General features: G+C 48.8%; 3 protein-coding genes across 7 annotated transcripts in view; all 3 read right to left on the reverse strand.

Annotated features, from left to right (window-relative positions):
• Positions 1-1175: 1175 nt before the first annotated feature.
• Positions 1176-3076, reverse strand: MRPS26 (mitochondrial ribosomal protein S26). Its single transcript, XM_070420025.1, has 4 exons — positions 2741-3076; positions 2506-2652; positions 2291-2414; positions 1176-1657 (listed from the first exon to the last, which is right to left on the reverse strand). Exons 1-4 carry the CDS (start codon positions 2950-2952, stop codon positions 1523-1525), a joined length of 618 nt encoding a protein of 205 aa, XP_070276126.1. The 5' UTR covers positions 2953-3076; the 3' UTR covers positions 1176-1522.
• Positions 3077-3436: 360 nt separating this feature from the next.
• Positions 3437-4567, reverse strand: LOC139014372 (progonadoliberin-2). The gene is given in 3 exon segments (XM_070421329.1): positions 3437-3469; positions 4112-4184; positions 4404-4567. Coding segments are annotated over 3 exon segments (270 nt in total).
• A 4119-nt stretch (positions 4568-8686) lies between these two features.
• PTPRA (protein tyrosine phosphatase receptor type A) overlaps positions 8687-19122 on the reverse strand; it is a 128823-nt gene continuing 118387 nt past the window's right edge. For all 5 annotated transcript variants that reach the window (XM_070420028.1, XM_070420027.1, XM_070420026.1 and 2 more), the window contains 4 exons: positions 15030-15155; positions 14799-14950; positions 9591-9726; positions 8687-8981 (listed from right to left, as the gene is read on the reverse strand). In XM_070420028.1, coding sequence (XP_070276129.1) covers positions 8907-8981; positions 9591-9726; positions 14799-14950; positions 15030-15155 — 489 coding nt within the window. In that variant the 3' untranslated portion in view covers positions 8687-8906. The remainder of the gene's footprint in view (positions 8982-9590; positions 9727-14798; positions 14951-15029; positions 15156-19122) is intronic.

The raw sequence follows: 19122 nt of genomic DNA on the forward strand, positions 1-19122 counted from the left end.
ACAATCAAGTCCAAGACTGTGGGCACAATTGCCAATCCATGGCCCACAATGTGTGTCCATCAGCTCACCCCAGAAGTTATGTTGAGCATCTGAAAGGACTCCACTGTGCTGTACCCAGGTTTAGTACCAGGGAAAAGGGCTATTACCAGCCTGAGGAAGGAGGCTATTGCTCTGAGGGGTGCAAGGCACAATGATAACCACTGGCTCTAAGCTCATAACTGTTACCTGCGTCCTCACCTGAATGTGTGCGTGGGGGTGCCCGTTTTCTAAAAGGTTTTCATTTTTTGGGTGTTCCCAGACCCTCTCTACAATGTGGGAGTTCAGGAAAAGAAGCTGGGATTCTGTCCTCCTGTGGTATCTGGGCAAGTTCAAGTGAACGGTGGCAAAGGGGCTGCAGCTCTGGGTCGGAGAAACAGCTCTTCAACCTCAACCCAGATGTTGCTCGAGAGCTTGTATGAACAGGGGCAATGGATCTGTATGTTCACTTATTCAATCTTGTGAACTTTAACCACAAGTATTCCTGGTACCCTCAGGGTTTGATCCAGGTGCTTGACAAATTACACCAACCTTGTAAAGCCTGGATCAAACAGGCCTCCCCTGCCAGCACCCATCTGCTGGGTGGTCCAAGGAGGCTGGCAGTGCCAGGATAGATGCAGGTCACTGAGGCCATGGGTGGAAAGGCTACTAGAAGAAACGGGGTCTCCACCTTGCCTTCTGTGTCTTGAGCCACCAGATCCAAAGCCCATGGTCAAGCAGAAACAGGTCTTTGGCCAACGGTTGGCTTGTGTTTCAGGTACCCTGTGATAGCTGCTCCTGGCTGGAGCCCTAAAACCCTAGGTGAGAGGTCAGCAGACTTCTTCTGTAAAAACCATATAACAGCCCTAGCTAGTTTGGCTCAGTGGATAGAGTGTCAGCCTGAGGACTGAAGGGTCCCGGGTTCAATTCTGATCAGGGGCATATGCCTGGGTTGTGGGCTCAGTCCCCAGTAAAGGGCGTACAGGAGGCAGCTGATCAATGATTTTCTCTCATCATTGATGTTTCTCTCTCTCTTTCCCCTTCTGAAATCAATTTAAAAAATATATTTTTAAAAAGCCATATTAACAAATATTTTAGACTTTGCAAGTCATATATGGTCCCTATTGCAACTAATCATCTCTGCCATCGTAGCATCCAAGTAGTCAATGAATGGGTGTGGCTGTATTCAAACAAACCTTTCTTTACAAAAACAGGTAGTGGACCAGATTTGCCAACCGCTGACCACCCTCGATGATACTCAGATGACCTCACGCCTATGGTCCAGTCTGCCCCTCTGTAAGATGGAAACCTTAGGGTCTGGTGCTGTGCTGGCAGTTGTACATGGGGCAGAAAAGGGCACTGGTCAAGTGGTAGATGCAGAGGCCAGAACAAGAGGGCCACAATGGAATAGGTTGAGCTTCCTTCTTCAGAAGAAACACCTGTTTTATCCCAGGTCATACCCGTATACACACACAGTCCCTGGGCAGGCACTGTCCTTACTGGGCCCTTAGTTGCCCTTGTGCTGTGGCCTGACCACCTGTCCCTCTTTGGTGATGGCCCAGTTGTAGCTCTTTGGGGAGTCCAACGCTGCTTCTATCCGAGCATCCAGGTTCTCTCGGGTGATGAAGGTTTTTGCATCCTCCTGTTGAGAGAGAAGGCGGCTGACTGGGAGCCCCCAGCACGGGCCAGCCTGCCCACCCTGCCTGCTGGCCTTCAGCCCACTGACAGCTCCAGCTCTCCCCTGGGAAGGATGCCTGGAGCCCAGGTCCTCTTTGAGTGCCCCGCTGACTTGCCAGCAGCCTTGTCACCTTCCTCTTTCTTAACCATCCACTGGACAGCTCTGCCAGAACCACAGCACACCAGCTGTGACAATGTTACCTCTCGGTCTCTCTCAAACTCCTCCTCCTCCCTCCATCACTTTAATTTAAGCCTCATCCATTCTTGCTGGATCACTCCTGCCAACCCAGCCAAAATATTTACCCCTTCAGTGACATCACCCAAAAGACAAACTCTGGATTTCAGGGGTCCCTCCCGCAGACACCAGCTTACCACCCACCAGCTACCTGGACAATTTCCAATGTCAGCGCTCACTCCAGGTCGCTGTGCCGGCCAGGCACGCTCCTTGCACTCCTCTCCCAAATCCCCACCTGCTCTCTCAGGACTGCCCTCGCCACTGGCACGTAGCCGGTGTCCCACCTCGCTGCACCCAGGACTCTGCCGGCCTCCCAGGATGAGCTCTCGGTCTCCAGCCCCACCCCGTGGAGACGCGACCCACCTGCAGCTGCAGCACTTCCTGCTCCTTGAGCTGCACCCAGGCCTCTCTCTCTCGGGCCTTACGGGCCTTCTCCTCGGCCTGCAGCTGCTCCTGCTCCCGCGCCTCCTGCCGCAGCCTCGCTATCCTGGGAGGAGCAAGAGGGCGAGGCGGCTGAGCGGGCTGGGTTCCCGCGGGCCGGACAGGGGGCCCCGCAACGCCCCGCCCGCCCGTCTCACCGCAGCTCGTGCAGCCGCTGGTTCTCCGCCCGATTCCAGGCCATCAGCTCGCGGTGCTCAGTGGCGTCCTCCAGCGCCTTACGCTCCGCCAGGACCCCGGCCCGCGCCTCGTGCATCTTCCTCCGCACCTCGGACACGAACTGCAGCCTGGCAGAGACGCGCCCAAGGTCGGCACCCTCAGCCCGCCCGCCCCGATACTCCCGACGGCCGCCTCCCTGTCCACCGTCTCACACACCTGAGGGCGCGCACGATCTGGCGGTACTGCCGGTAACGCTCCGTCACCACGAAGAACTCCGCAGGGTCCACCGCGGGCGGGGTCGCCACGCGTCCGATCTTGGACTTGGCCGGCGGGTCGTGGCGGGTCTTGCGGCCGCGTACGAGCAGCAGCAGCGGGGCCGGGGGCCCGCACTGGGGCCGCGCGCCCAGGTAGTTCAGAGGGCGCAGCATGACCGAAGCCGCCTCGCGTCCGGCGCGCCGCAGGGCATCACGGGGGCCCGGAAGCGGCCGCGGGGCACCATGGGGCGTGAAGTCCAAGGTCTATCCTCCCTGAGTCTACACACCGTACCCGGGAGCCCGCTCCGACGGCGCACGAGGCCTTGCCGAAGTCTGCCGTCGTCCCCCGCCACGGCTCTGGCTGCGCCCTTCCTGCGGGGCCCGGTCACGTCCGTGCCCCTTCGTTTGCGGGCCGGGTCCGCGACCCTCCAGAACCCACGCGGAGAAGGGGCTCAGTGTGAGTGGGAGAGGAACAGGACGGAGGAGAATTCGAGGCAACAACTTCCGGGATCACATAACTTTATTGGGCGGCAGTGCGCAGCGCTCGGGTCCAGTTTGTCGGGGAAGGGGACGGTCATTCCAGCGGAAGCTCTGGTCAGCGGGCCCGGCCCGGCCCGGCCCCCCTGCCCCCTTCTGACCTGGCTTCGCTGACAGGCTCCTAGCCTAGAGGATCCAGGGTGTCCTTCACCTCCTAAACAAACCTGATAGGTAAAAACCTGAGTTCACATGGATTTAAATTAGGCGATAAGGTTTTGCCATATAGGAATCTACTTACTACTTTCTCCTTTAGTTACCGTGCTCTCCTGGTGCACTTTTAAATACTATGTGCAAAATAGTAACAATCCATCTCCACACACCTGTGTTCTGCTAGGGCTTCGGAGGACTCTGCAATCGCTACCATTTCTAGTGCCATGTCAGTGACTGCCTGGTCCTTCAGGCCTTGCTACCTGTCAGTGTGAGGTCCCTCCCACCTCTCACCTCTTTCTGCTGGCCGGGGAACACAACGGTTTCCCTAGGAAACAAGCCTGGGGGACCCCACTGCAGTCACTGCCTTACTTATGGAGGTTTCTTAGTGCAGTACAATTATTTCCTACTCCATTAGTGACTTCCAATCTTCAAATTTAACATAAGTATCTTATAAATTGTTTAGAGTTCTGGGAAATAGAATAGCAGACAGCACCCTGCTTGTAAGAAGCAGGGGGCACTAACAGCTGGGGGTGCTGTAGTAGGGGTGTCTCAGTGCTGTCTACCCCATCTTCTACTCACATAGCCCCCAGTCCTTAGCCACTATGGCCCCTGGTGGCCAATGCCTGGGGCCTCTCACTCTACTTACCAGCAGTGTCTGCACCAGGTACTGCTTTGTATGGAGGGTCTCCTGGCCTGTGGTCCTGCTATCCCCGGGTACACTTTCCACCTGGAGTGTGTGTGTGTGGGGAGAGCCAGGGCATTGCTTTGGAGGCTATGGCAGTCTGGTCTGGGCCGCTTGCTGCAGTGCCCAGAATCCTTCCTCAAAAATAGTCGAGGCTGCAAACTGCCCTCACTACCCCCAACCACAGGCTCAAGGTAGGCGAAGGAGCCCTAGCCAGCACCTTCTTCCTCCCACTCAGGCTGGGGAGACCCGTCACCCACCTGGGGGCCTTGGGGCATGCTGGCAGTGCAGGGATGAGCTGGAGGCTCACTTTCCTCCACTGTACCAGTTGTGGGACCAGTGCTGAGTCTTTGAGGGTCCTGGTTGGGTGGGCGGCAGCAGCAGCAGCAGCAGCAAGAGGCCTAGCTTGGAGCTGGCCATGGCAGGGCTGCTCCTGATGGGGAACTCAAGAAGTTAAGTTCAGGGGGAACTTACTCCACATAGACTTTTTAGCTTTAGATATGTAGTTAATAGGCTTGGTAATTAATGCATGTAGAAAAGCTATTGTTCCAGGGACTGGAATGTATGACTGGACCTGCCCTGACTTCAGGAGACCCACAAGCAATTTGACCTTTGTGCCCCAGGACAGCTATAAGTGACCAAGATGGTATCTGAGCCACTGTGCTCCAGGAAGAGGTCAGCTGCCCAGGATGTAGATAAAGAATCAGCACAGGTCAGCAGATGAAGGGATGCTCAGGAAATCACCTGACTGCAGCTTTTTTCTGATTAAACCTTTTCCCTAAATTCCAAACCCCTTACCTACTTTCTCCTGAATTCCAAATCCTTTACCTACACTTAGTGTGGGTCAGCTCAGTTTTCTATTGCCTGGGGGTTGGGGGGGGCGGGGAGCGCAGGGAAGGGCAGGGCAGCAGAGGCCTGTTAATAATAACCAATTTCTGCAATTGAGCTGAACAGCAAATGCAAAGGCCTGGGTCAGGTTTGACATCATGGGGCCCAGTCACTGGGAGCGCAGGTGCATCAAATCCTGTGGCAAAGATGGGGGAGGGAATGGCATAATGGGCATCATGGTAGGTCATGGGCACCTGGAATTCAGCTGCCCAGGCAGGAGGGCACACGTGATTTTCCAAATTGACTTATTTAGCAGGAACCTGAAATCAGTGTATTCAGTTAAATTGCTTTGAGGGGAAAAAAACCAAATAGGCTTTGTTCCTAGATGCATGGGTTAACCAAGTAATTTTTAGAAAACATTTGCTTTGTAGTTTAGTAAACATGACTGAATTTAATAAACAAGCTTAGTTTTGACTTGTATTTACAGAATGTTTATTTTAAAAGAGAAATGGGGATGCCTTTTTTTCTGTAATTTGTGGTTTTTGCTAAAAGATCCAAACCAGAACTAAGCTTCCCAGGGGAAACACCGGGCCCTTTCTGGCAACATACCTAGCTTTTCAGGAATGTTTGCTGTCCCCTTCCAGACTATAAACTCTGGAATTCATCCTCCTATCCTCAGCAGGACACAGAAAGCCATTTGTTCACCGTAAGTTCCTGCTAATTCTCTGCCTTGGGGAGAGGACATCATTCCAGTCTGGGAGCTCTTGTAGTCAGTGGGGAAAACAGAGGTTTAGAGCTCAGTGCTCAGGTGCTGTTGGAGCACAACAAGGCACCACCCCCTGACCACGGTGGTCTAGGGTGAAAGCAGAAAGGAGTTAGTTGGAGTTGTGGGAAACAGGGCAGCAGTGGGTGCTCCACTGTAAGGAACAAAATGGAGAAGGGTCAACACAGGAACTGCCAGGTGGGGTGGAGGTGAAAGGGGTGCAGAGAATGCCAGAGGGCTGCAGGAAACAGGGACAGGTGCCTGTGGGTCATCCCATGTGGAGTCACTGAACAGGAAGCAGGAAATGTGGACCTGGAGCTCAGGAGGGGACTCAGGCTTGAGGAAGGGCTGAGGATCCACAGCACAGAGACAGCAGGAATGCCTGACCTCTGAGGAGACAGTGGAGGAGTGGCTAGAGTGAATCAGTCACTAACACCACGGGGGAACTAGTGGGCAGATGGGGGGTCCCCGGGGCTCAGTGCACAGGTCACCTTGGCGAGAACAGGTAAGGAAGGAAATGAAGTGGGATAGAGGCAAGAGTGGGAGTGCAGACTTTTTCAAGAAGTCTATCAGAGGGACAAGAATTTAAGCCTGGAGAAAGTGATTTGGTGGGGGAAGTGATGAAAGAAACAGGAAACCTAGGAGAGAGCTGACTAGTTGAAGTGAGGTCTCTGAGAGTGTGGCAGACCCCAGAGTTCTTGGTGTGTGGTGGGCAATGGACACCACTCTTCCCCTTTTGAGAAATCCTGGCTGATGGGTGGGCACCGAATGAAGTAGTCACCCCTGCCCTTCCCACACAGTCATGCTGTGTGAGCCCCAATACACTTTCCTTTTAGCCCAGACTAGTTCCTGTTGGGTTTATGTCTCTTGAAATCATGTGAATCCTGTTTGAAGACGTCTGTTAACCAGGTGATATTTACAATATTGTCCCAGCCACTGGTCATATCAGCATGGACTCCAGCAGAAAACCATTGGGCCAAAATAGTGTGCAGCTGCTCAGTACCAGCCCTGGTAACAGTTGAGCAGCCTGCTGGGAGGAGGGGAGGCAGGGCCTGTGGAGGGCATGTAGAGGGCTCTTTTGCTCGTTCCGGCACAGCCTACTGACCCAAAGCCTGCCCTCCTTCATCTGCCTGGACTTGGTCACACAGAAACACCAAAAAGTAGCTTGTTCGAGGAGCCAGGGTCTTTTCCCCAAACACGGCTCCTCTCATCAGAAATTCATCAGATTCTGTCATTGCTTAATTTATCCAGGCTTCTTTTAAAACTACTGAAATCAGAGTTTATTGCCCCGTGGAGTTCCTTAGTTCGTACAGAAGGGACTGAGTGCCTCCACTGACACATACTCACCTCCTGCAAGCTTCCAGAGGTGGTCTGTTGTGTCCTTGCAGACATCCTGAATGTGGTACAAAACTTGGCTCCTGTCTTGGAGCTGTGGTGTCCTTGCTTGCTTGGATTCCGAGTCCTCTGTAATGTGACTCCACCTGACCTTTCCTCCTTTCACTCATCTGAATATCCAGCTTCCCTTGGGTCTAGTTCAAGTCCCACCTCCTCCAAGAAGCACAGCAGCACTGATATCTCAAGTGTGCCTTCATGGACCAGGCTAGGGTGTCACCTCTCAGTCCTGAGCCTGAGAAGGCTCAGGGCCTGGCCCTGCTCCTCAAGAAATGCCCTACAGGCCAGGCCAGGCTGCAGGCCTCTCTCAGTACTGCACTGATAGCCATGACAAACAGTTTATTCTCTTGTTCCCATGATGAGCTGCTTGTGAGGATAGGAGGCAGTGGACAGGCCCCCTCTCCCAGCTGTGCTCCCAAAGACTACATTTCCCAGCCTCCCTGTAGCTAGGTGTGGCCTTATGACTGGGTTTTAACTAATGGGATATGTATGAGAATGAAAAATGCAAATTTTGCTTCATGTCCTTAAAAATGAAGTTGCTTGCTTTCCACTGTTTTTGGTTCTCCATGGGAAAAGACAGTGATCCAGCTCCAACCATGAAGAAAAGAATAACACCCTAAGGGACACTGGAACCACGAGATGGGAGGATACTGGGCCTCTGGACTGGGCAGACAATTACATGAGAAATAAATGAACATCCACCTTATTTGAGACACAAAAGTTAAACACTATTGCCTAATATTCAGCTCAAAATCAAGTTGGAATCTAAGACTCCCACCATCCAGAATCTGAGGCACTTCCACATAAAAGTCCTGGATATGAGGACAGATGTGAAAGAAAATTGAAGCTATTTACACAGTAAGTGTGAGAATAAAGACTTATTCTGGGCGGAGTGACACAATCCAGGTAGTTTTGTAACAAAGCACCAGAGAGGTCAGACTGGCCTTAGCCCCGAGCCACTTCCTCTCTCTCAATGCCCTTGGCTATCTTCCCAGAGTGCCAGGCTGGCTGGGACCACTGCACCAAAGATGGGCTGGGGAGGGAAGGCGGGTCCTTGGCATGTAGCCAAGCGCTGGAGGGGCTGCACTTATTGGAAAGGAGGAGTCAGGAGGACTGGCCTCTCTGGGGCCAGTTGAGACAAAACAGTACCAACAGGGTCAGGAGTGGCCTAGGAGAGCCCCAGCTCTGGTATGGCTGCCCCACCCCAGACAAAGGGAGAGACGTTTCCTCAGGGAGGCAAAGCTTTTATTACCTGATAATCCCTAGTGTGGTGACAGAGGTACCACTCTGGTCCCCTTACTCCCATGATGGATGTGGGTGGTGGGAGAAGAGGCTGCGTAGAGGGGGAGGGGAGGGATTACTTACAGAGCAGGGAGGGAATAGCGGCCTGACAGGGCCCTGGGACAACCAATTTCCTCAAGAGCTCTGAGAGCTTTGTGCTTTTTTCTTAGTTGATGCCAAGCTACCTGGAAAGGGTTTTGTGTTTCTTCTTTAGGAAAAGATGTGTAAAATACAGAACAATTCAGCCCAACTTCCAGGCAGAGAATTTCACAATATCAGTCCAAACATCACACTATTTAATTCCCCAATAAAACATTGGAAAAAGGAATATCAGTGCTATCACATTTACATATAAAATCTCCACCTAATAAGTAATAGAAGCCTATGTACCAATTTCTAAAACAGTTATAAGATATATACACAATTTTGGGTATATTAACAAACAGAATATTACAAAATATTAAAGGCAATGCTCCTGTCCACGGTCTCATCACCTTACTTGAAGTTGGCATAATCTGAGAATGCATCGATATATTCCTGCACCACCTTGTAGCAGAACTCGTACTGTTCCTGGAGAGCGAAAGGAGGGGGAAAGCAAGGGTTACTGATGAGAACATACACGTGGTTCCTGCCCGAGTTCTGACAGCATCCCCTTCTGGGTGAGGGCAGCTCATCTCCTACAGATGGAGGCGACCAGAGAAGAAGCGGTCAGATGTGTGTGTGGTTTGGTAGAGCTGGTGGGGAGATGGCTGTGTGGCCCACATCTCACTATGACTGTCAGGCTCGAGGCACCTCATTAACTCCCAAATATCTTAAAATTTACTTTCCCCATACTCAGTGGTTACTGGTAAGACTGTCAGGAGCCAGACCTCTTCACAGGGAGCCTGAGCAGAAGAGAGGAGGCACTCCTGAGTCTTCCCTTACCCGGACTCATGGAGAAGTATGACAAGCCCATGGGGTGCCCTGCCCAGGCCAGGCAGGGGTGCACCAGGAAGAGAGTTACTGGTGACAGGGCTATCTGCTTTCACTGCCTCCCAAGGCTCGTTCTGTCTGGGGCACCCTGGGGAAGGGAAGAACGGGCCTGCAATTACATAGGCTCTGACAACTAGGAAGAGCCTCCCCCTGAGCTGCCCTGACGAAGAAGGGCTACAGGTGGTGTGGACACACGCGGCAGCATACCAGTGTCTGGACCATGTGTGGCCTCTGCAGCCGCAGGCTCTTGACGGTTTGGAAGACATCCAGAATCCCCTCCGCTTTCACCCGTTCCAGGACTGTGCTTAGGGCACAGAAGGTCCCTGTCCGTCCTGCCCCCGCACTGTAATAGAGGAGACAAACAATACACCAACCCTCTGAGCTGACAAGGTGAGTGAAGGTGGCAGTGAGAGGATAAAGGCTGAGGTTGGTGCTGGGGTGGAGCAGGAGGCCCATCTGCTCCTTACCACATAAGCCCCTGCTCACACAGCTCTGGGGAGGCAGGTGTACCCCTGCTACCCTCCCTGCACCGCCTACTTTGCCTGGTGAGGGACTAGCCTATCGGACAGCACTGAGCCTTTGGTGTCTACCTACAAACAAGCCTGGACTGCCTGACCTGCTGCTCACTCAGAGTTCTCATCCTCTCTTTCCCCTGACACACCTGCCTCTCTGCACTGGTATGTGTGTGCTGATTCTTTTCCACGCCTCTCATTTTCTTCCTAAATCCTAGGAATCCAAATTCTCGCCATGACACTGTCCACCCTGTTTAATGTTACCAGTTGATTCACTCACCAGACCCTACTGTGTGGTAGGGACTATGGTGGGTAGCAGTATCCCCAGATGGTAAGATATGCAGCATAGGAAGGAAAACGAGAAACAAGAGTTCTAGGAAGGGTGAGGAGAGCTGGGAAAAGGGTGGAAACAGGAAAAGCAGTGAGGCCAGTATAATTACTGGGAAAAGGGGATGTGGCTTGGACAGAGAGGTCCTGGTGGAGGGAGTGAGAACACTTGGTTCTGAAATTATTTTGCATGTAGAGCAAGGTAGAGCATTCAATGAACATGTGTGAGAAAAAAAGAGGAGAACAGGAAGACTTTAAGGCATCTCACTTGAGTCGAGTGGTGATTGAAATGCCACTTACTGATTTGGAGAAGGTTATGGCAACAGTAAGCTTAGAAAGAAGTATCAGTTCTGACTGAAACCCTTTAAATTGAAATGCTCAAGTGGAACTGTTGAGGTTAAGATATATGAATATGAAGTTTAGGGGAGAGGTTGAACTGGTGATAAAGATTTGGGTGCTGTCCTAGCCTGTTTGGCTCAGTGGATAGAGCGTCCGTCTGCGGACTGAAGGGTCCCGGGTTTGATTCCGGTGAAGGGCATGTGCTTGGGTTGCGGGCTCAATTCCCAGTGTGGGGTATTTCTTTCTCATCATTGATGTTTCTGTCTCTCTCTCCTTTTCTCTTCCTCTCTGAAATCATATATATATGTGTGTGTATTTGTGTGTGTGTGTGTGTGTGTGTGCATATATATATAAAGATTTGGGTGCTACCCTAGCTCATTTGGCTCGGGATAGATTGCTGGCCTGTGGACTGAAGGATCCCAGGTTTGGTTCTAATCAAGGGCACATACCTCAGTTGCAGGCTCCCCGCCCTGGTCAGGGGCATTCGGGAGGCAACCAATTGATGTATCCTTGACTCTCCCTCTTCCTTCCACTCTCTCTAAAAATCAATGGAAAAAATATTGAGCGAGGATTTAAAAAAAAAGAAGATTTGGATGCTGGTATCAAAGCCAGGAGACTCAGACGGGCTCACGTATGTCAACTGTTAGTTGACATAGAAGACGTCCAAGGACTAGGCCCCAGACCACAGATGGAGAGGAATGGGCAAAGGTGACAGAGAAGAAACAGCTGATGACGACAAAAACTGAACAGGAGGGCTGCAGGAGAGAAGCTATGCTGAAAGCATTCCATAGAGACGTGAGCGATCAACTGTCCAATATTGATGAAGGTGAAGGATAATGAGACTGTGAGCTGGGAAAGGTCACAGGTGCCCCTCCCAGGGGCAGCTACAATGGAGTGTGAGTGTGTGTGTGTGTGTGTGTTTGTAATTGGAATGGAATCAAGAGAGAAAGGGAGGAGACTAATTGGAGAGTAAGTATGAACAAATCTTTTAAGAACCATTAATATTAAGGAAAAAGAGAAATAGAGGGGTAGCTGGGGGAGAACTGGAGGCAGAGTTTTTAAAAAAAATATTAAGATGGGAGAAATTATAGCACATTTGTATGGAGATGTAGTTATGTAGGTAGTTATTTGAGAAGATCATGTAGCATAGCGAAGTCACGTCCCTGAGGAGATAAAAGGGGACAGAACTGGTATCTAAGTGGAGGGTCAGGGTGTAGACAAGCTCAAGTTCATGCCCTTATGTGATCCCACTTCCGAGTGTGGGAGGGACCGGTGATGTGCTACTAACCAACAGAAAGAGCAGGAGTGATAGCATGTATACAATTACATATACACGATTATGTTATATGAGATCCTAATGCCTGTTTTGCAAGATGCTCTCTCCTTTGCTGGCTTAGAAGAAACAAGCAGCCATACTGAGGTCCATGTTGCAAGAAACTTCAAACAAGAGGCTTCCAGTCCAGCACCTACAAGGAACTGAATGCTACCAACAACCAAGCAAGCTTGGAGGCAGATCCTTCCCTGTCTGAGCCTCAGGTGGGTCCACAGCCCTGGGCAGCACCTTGATTGTAACCTTGTGAGACCCTGAAGCACAAGACTCAGCTGAGACATGTCAGAATCCTGATCACAGAGACTGAGAGATAAATGTGTGTTGTTCTCAGATGCTAAGTTTGTGGTAATATTACACAACAAGAGATGATTAATGTAGCTGCCTTCAGAGAAGTCAGACAACTCATCCACTGAACAGGAGGGCTGCAGGGTCCACAGCACCAGCACAGGCAGATGGTGAGCTGTGGTGGTGGAAGTATGTGGAAGTTCTCTCTGATTGCTTCTCTTTTCTTAGATAGAAAACACAGTCACCTCTTAAATATGAGGATGGGAGAGGTGCTGGAGGTTTGAGGTTTGAAAGGAGGCATGAAATAATCATCTGGGAAAAAGGCTGGCAAGTTTTTCTATAAAGGGCCAGATAGAAATATTTTAGGTTTTGCTGGGAAGAGATAAAACTGAGTAATAACTGGGCAATTGTAACTTCTTGTGTGCTGAGCAGCACTGTGCGATGAGGGCTCCACTAAGACCTCAGATCTACCACTGGAGCATGAGAGTTGCCACAGCCAATACAAACACATGAGCATAGTCGTGTTCCAATAAACCTTGAATTTTATGTAATTTTCATGCCATGAAATAGTCTTTTGATTTTTAAAAATATAAAAAACAGTTCTTAGCTTGCAGGCTCACACAAAACCAGGTGGCAGGCTGGATTTGGTGATGGGCCCTACTTGCCTAGCTCTGGTCTAGGAGACTGGGAGATGCACAGGACTGCAGGGCAGCACTAAGGGCCAACCACGAGGTCAGGGGTCAGAAATGTAAAATGAGGCCCATAACACAGTGCTTTTCTTCAGCCACTTTCAGCTGCATGGTGCAGGTACGGTAGCTTGAGAATCTGGGATGTCCTAAGAGAGGGTGACCAAGGGTGAAGAGCACGGGGGATAAAAAGTATGGGCAGGAAGTCTCTAGGCCACTGAATCCTTTTACTTTTGCCGGTCCAATGGGCAAGAGCCATGTTTCATTGTTTTCATTCCCATTTCATATTCTGAGGAAGGTCTAGCATCATTCCATGTTTATTATTCGTTAGTATTAGTTAATGTACTTTGCCTTTTTCCTCTTCACCTTTTAAAATGATTTATTTTTGTACAGATATTAATTAGCATAGTTCAAATTTCAAAAAGGTCCAAAACTCTCCTTCCTACTTCATTTCTCTGCCCTTCAAATTACCTCCTAGGAAACAAGCAATGTCATCAGGTCCTTGTGTGTCCTTGCAGAGTTATTTTATGCTTAAACCAACATAAACATATATTCTTTTCCTGTCTCCCACTACTTTTCGCAACAAAAATAAATCTAGAGGATTATTCCATACCAGTCTATAAACAGATTCCTCATCAATTTTTTACAGCTCTGTAGTATGAGACATATCAGAGCTTACTGAATCAGTCCCCTATTAATATGTTTATATTATTTATAATATTTTACTATTAGAAGCAGTGGTTCAATCCTTGTAATTATTTCATTTTGACTACTTGAAGAACATTTACTGGATACATTCCTAGAAGTTCCTTTGCTCCTTTATTTTCAAACTAATTTGCAGGAATTTTTTATTAAATTAACTTTTTTCTTTTTTTTTTTGTTAATCCTCATGTGAGGATGTTTTCAATTGCTTTTTAGAGAAAGTGGAAGGGAGGGGGAAACAGAGAGAGAGAGAAACATCGATTGGTTGCCTCCTGCACATGCCCCGACCAGGGCCAGGGATTGAGCCTGCAACCTAGGTACGTACCCTTGAATGGAATTGAATCCTGGACCCTTCAGTCCAAGGGCAATGCTCTATTCCACTGGTTCTCAACCTTCCTAATGCCTCGACCCTTTAATACAGTTCCTCATGTTGTGGTGACCCCCAACCATAAAATTATTTTCGTTGCTACTTCATAACTGTAATTTTGCTACTGTTATGAATCGTAATGTAAATATCTGATATGCAGGATGTATTTTCATTGTTACAAATTGAACATAATTAAAGCATAGTGATTAATCACAAAAACAATATGTGTTTTCCGATGGTCTTAGGTGACCCCTATGAAAGGGTCGTTCGACCCCAAAGGGGTCGCGACCCACAGGTTGAGAACCGCTGCTCTATTCAAACTGGCTAGGGCTGTAGAAATTTTTAATATATTCTTCCTTCCCCTTTAAAATAGATATTTTTCCTAGTTACAAACTCATGGTAAATATTTTTTCTAAAATGTAATCGCGAACATGCTCCAAAGAAAATTCACCTTCCCCTTCCCCCCGCAATGAGACCCCTTTTACCATCTTTCTTCTGTGACACCAACCATTACCAGAAACCCTGTCTCAAACCTGGGAGACACCCTGACTCTTCTTCTCTTTCACAGCTATATTCTTAGTCTTGTTCATTTTTCTCCAAACTGTCTTCAATAATTGCTTTTCTCATTCCTGTGTTTCACAAGGAGGCCAGATTCCCCGGCACATAATGTGCGAAGTTCAAACACCAGGATCCCCTCCTATCATTTGGCCGAGTCCTAGGGTCATGGAACTTGATTGCCATGTGCTGACCAACAAACTGTTCTCGTCCACCCATCCTCACTGTCTGATCCATGCTTATGATTGCCTCCAACTGGCCTGCTTCTCATCACTTTTTTCTCTCCCGTCTGAGGGCTGGGGTGAGCGGTACCTGCAGTGCACGGTGATGGGGTGGTTCCCTGACTGCTGCTGCTGCTTCTGCACGGCTGCGATGATGTTGATCATGCCCTTCCCATCGCTGGGGATGCCCACTTCAGGCCAACCATGGAAGTGGAACTGCCGGATTTGCCTGCTCTTGTTCTCCTTTGGAGGAAGGGCCATCAGAGAGGTAGGGGCACCCAGGTTTCCCTGTGGGAGAAGCCTCATCCACCAGCCATCTTACCCTGGTGTTGGTGACCAAGAGGTCTCTGACGGTGTAGCTCTCACATTCCTCCTCCTTCTTCAGCTCCACTGTGATGTCTCCATAGGACACCAGTCCATCTGAGGGCCAGTATTGGGCACACTTCTCCTGGAAGGACAAATGAGAGTGTAAGGGGCTCAGAACATCATGTGTGGAAGAGGCAGGGCTGCCCCATGAACTGCCTGCCCTCTTCTCAGCACAGCTACCTGTTACCCAATACACTTCACCCCCAAAGTATTGAAAACTCAGAGGGTCATAACGTTACTTAACATTACTCCAGGACATCTATATTTAACAACTTATGTCCACTACCAGAGATAATCAATTAAGCGTTTGGTGTTACTTACTTACGGTGTACTTTGCAACACTGATGGAGTCCTAGAAAAACTCGACCATCACCCCACTGGGGCATCCAACACTCAGTGGCAGGGTAGAGGGTGAGGAGGAGTGAATATCTTTGTTCCAACTTCTCCCCTCCCTTTTTTTGTTTCCTTGGAGTGTTCCCATATCTTATAGCTGTTTACATGCCAGACTGCTAATCCAGAAAAACCGAACCCAATTATATCACCCTTGCCTAGCCATGGTGCTTTACCACAGCCCAGTCCACAGTATGCCGTCATTCTTCTTTTTCTTTATTTCTTTCATCTGCAATGGTACCTTAAAGTTACTAGCACTTGCATGTCTGTCCTTGCTACTGAGAATATGGTTTGCTGTCTGTTTTTTACTTTAAAGATTTTTTTATTGACCAAGATGGCGGCATAGGTAAACACCGGAGACTGCTGCCGCAAACAACCACTTCAAAAATACAACTAAAAGACGAAACGGACATCACCCAGAACCACAGGAAGGCTGGCTGAGGACAGACTCTTCAACTAGAAGGAAAGACAACAGCATACCGAGGCTCAGAGGAGGCGCAGTGTGGAAAATTTAAAGGTGCGGAGGTGCGCGCGCAAAGCGGGCTGGTGGTTGAGGGCGCGGTTGTCGTTTTCAATCAGGAGGGAGTCTCAGACTCTGAGCTCCAGATCCGGGCGAGTCTCTAGGGACTCAGACTCAAACGGGAGAAGCGGGATTGTCTGGCATCAGTTGAAACGTGAGGGCAGCCTTCTCTCCGAGATTTGCAGCCGTTGCTGGGGTTCTGAGAAGCAGAGCCTCTGGGAACGGGACTGAGAGCAGCCATAACTGCTCCCTCCACCCGCCCTGTTGATCCCGCCCCGCCCAAGCCCTGCGCAGAGCCATTTGCCGGATAGCCTCAGGCAAAGGCTAGATTAGCACCTCTCCAGAGGACAGAAGTTTTCCTGCGGCAGACACAGCTGATTCTCACAGCCAGTCGGCCTGGTGGTCAAATCCCTCTAGTATTAACTACAACAATCAAGGCTCAACTAGAACAAGACTGCGCACAAAGACCACAAGGAGGTGCACCAAGAAAGCATAAAAAATGTGGAGACAAAAAAACATGACAGAAATGGAGGCTATAGAGCTAAAAAACGCAATTTTGAGGGCTTGCAATAATGTGCTAGAAGCTGCCAATAAACTTGATGAGAGCCTCATGAAAACTAATGAGACCCTCGATGCTATGATAAAGAACCAACTAGAAATTAAGCATACACGGACTGAAATAAAGAATATTATACAGACACCCAATAGCAGACCAGAGGAGCGCAAGAATCAAGTCAAAGATTTGAAATTCGAAGAAGCAAAAAACACCCAACCGGAAAAGCAAAAGGAAAAAAGAATCCAAAAATACGAAGATAGTGTAAGGAGCCTCTGGGACAGCTTCAAGCGTACAAACATCAGAATAATAGCGGTGCCAGAAGATGAGAGACAGCAAGATATTGAAAACCTATTTGAAGAAATAATGGCAGAAAACTTCCCCCACCTGGTGAAAGAAATGGACTTACAGGTCCAAGAAGCGCAGAGAACCCCAAACAAAAGGAATCCAAAGAGGACCACACCAAGACACATCATAATTAAAATGCCAAGAGCAAAAGACAAAGAGAGAATCTTAAAAGCAGCAAGAGAAAGAGACTCAATTACCTACAAGGGAATACCCATACGACTGTCAGCTGATTTCTCAACAGAAACTTTGCAGGCCAGAAGGGAATGGCAAGAAATATTCAAAGTGCTGAATACCAAGAACCTACAACCAAGAGTACTTTATCCAGCAAAGCTATCATTCAGAATTGAAGGTCAGATAAAGAGCTTTGCAGATAAGGAAAAGCTAAAGGAGTTCATCACCACCAAACCAGTATTATATGAAATGCTGAAAGGTATCCTTTAAGAAGAGGAAGAAGAAAAAGGTAAAGATACAAATTGTGAACAACAAACATGCATCTATCAACAAGTGAATCTAAGAATCAAGTGAATAAATAATCTGATGTACAGAATGAACTGGTGATTATAATGAATCAGGAACATAGAAAGGGAATGGACTGACTATTCTTGGGGGGGAAAGGGGAATGGGAGATGCGGGAAGAGACTGGACAAAAATCGTGCACCTATGGATGAGGACAGTGGGTGGGGCGTGAGGGCGGAGGGTGGGGCGGGAACTGGGAGGAGGGGAGTTATGGGGGAAAAAAAAAAGAGGAACAAATGTAATCTGAACAATAAAGATTTAATAAAAAAAAAAAAAGAAAAAAAATCAATAAAAAAAAAGATTTTTTTATTGACTTTTAGAGAGAGGGGAAGGGAGGAAAGGAGGGAGGGAGAGGGAGAGGGAGAGGAAGAGGAAGAGGGAGAGGGAGAGGGAGAGGGCAACACTGATCGACCTGCCTCCTGCATGCCCTCTACTGGGGATTAAGCCCGAAACCTTTCAGTGGACAGGACAATACCCAACCATCTGAGCCATACAGGCCAGGACTACCATCTGTTTTTTTTTCTTTATACCCAACTCAGTTCCCTCTACAGCTTGTTGTGGGCTGGGGCTGCTTCTCTTCATCTTTGTATTCCCAGCACCTTTCACAATGCCTGCCTATGCTAGGTCTCAGTAAGTATCTGATAAACGAATTTGTTCAATGTCTGTAGAACAACCCAAGGTATCAATATATATAAAAGCCTAACATGCAAAGTGTCCCCTCAGGAGTTCGACTGACCAGAAGTTCGATCACTCGCTATGATGTGCGCTGACCACCAAGGGGCAGCAGGGAATGAAGGAAGGCCCCAGCCAGCAGCCAGCAGCTGGGGAAGGGAGGCCCCGGCTGGCAGCCGCTAGGGATCCTATCCGTGCACGAATTTCGTGCACTGGGCCTCTAATAAATACATAAATAAAACAAAATCCTGTTCATTTCTTTAGAGCATTTGGGGAAATATCTTAGCTACTTCATTACAGGCAATTTAAAAATCCTTAATAACCCCTACCATCAGCCTGCGGACTGAAGGGTTCAACTCCAGTCAAGGGCACATACCTTGGTTGCAAGCTCCCGGCCCTGGTTGGAGGCATGTGGGAGGCAACCAATCGATGTGTCTCCCTCACATTGGTGCTTCTGTCTCTCCCTCTCCATTCCACTCTCTCTAAAAATCAATGGAAAAAATATTCTCGGGTGAGGATTTAAAAAAATCAATAAAAACACATTTTTAAAAAAATCCTCAACCATAAATGTGTTCTATGTTCATTATAAAAGATTTGGGGAAATTAAGTAGAAAAATAAATACCACTGTTAGTTAAAGTTTTCTGACTCTCAAAGAAAAAAAGTCAATTTTAGTAAACTTTCTTGCCTTTTATATTTGTGATCATTCACTACCCCCTTTATACATAATAATGAGCTTATTTTAAAACACAGGATTATTGGCCCGGGATGAGGGGCTCAGTTGGTTGGAACGCTGTCCTCTTCACCAAAAAGTTGCAATCTGATTTCCGGTGGGGTGCATACAGGAGGCAACCAACCGATGTTTCTCTCACATTGATGTTTCTCTCCCTAAAAATCAATAAAAAAATAAAAAACATATCCTTGGGTAAGGATTAGTAAAGTGGTGGATCAAATAAATGCCACAGTCCAGTGCTTTTATTTGTGGGCCCACTAGGAGCCAGGTGTGGCCTTGGGGTGAGCCCCTCTCTTCAGTTAATCCTAAATAAGGATCA

Source organism: Myotis yumanensis, unplaced genomic scaffold (genome assembly GCF_028538775.1).
Source record: "Myotis yumanensis isolate MYYU_CA2020_CCGP unplaced genomic scaffold, mMyoYum1.0.hap1 SCAF_7, whole genome shotgun sequence".
Lineage (NCBI taxonomy): Eukaryota > Metazoa > Chordata > Mammalia > Chiroptera > Vespertilionidae > Myotis > Myotis yumanensis.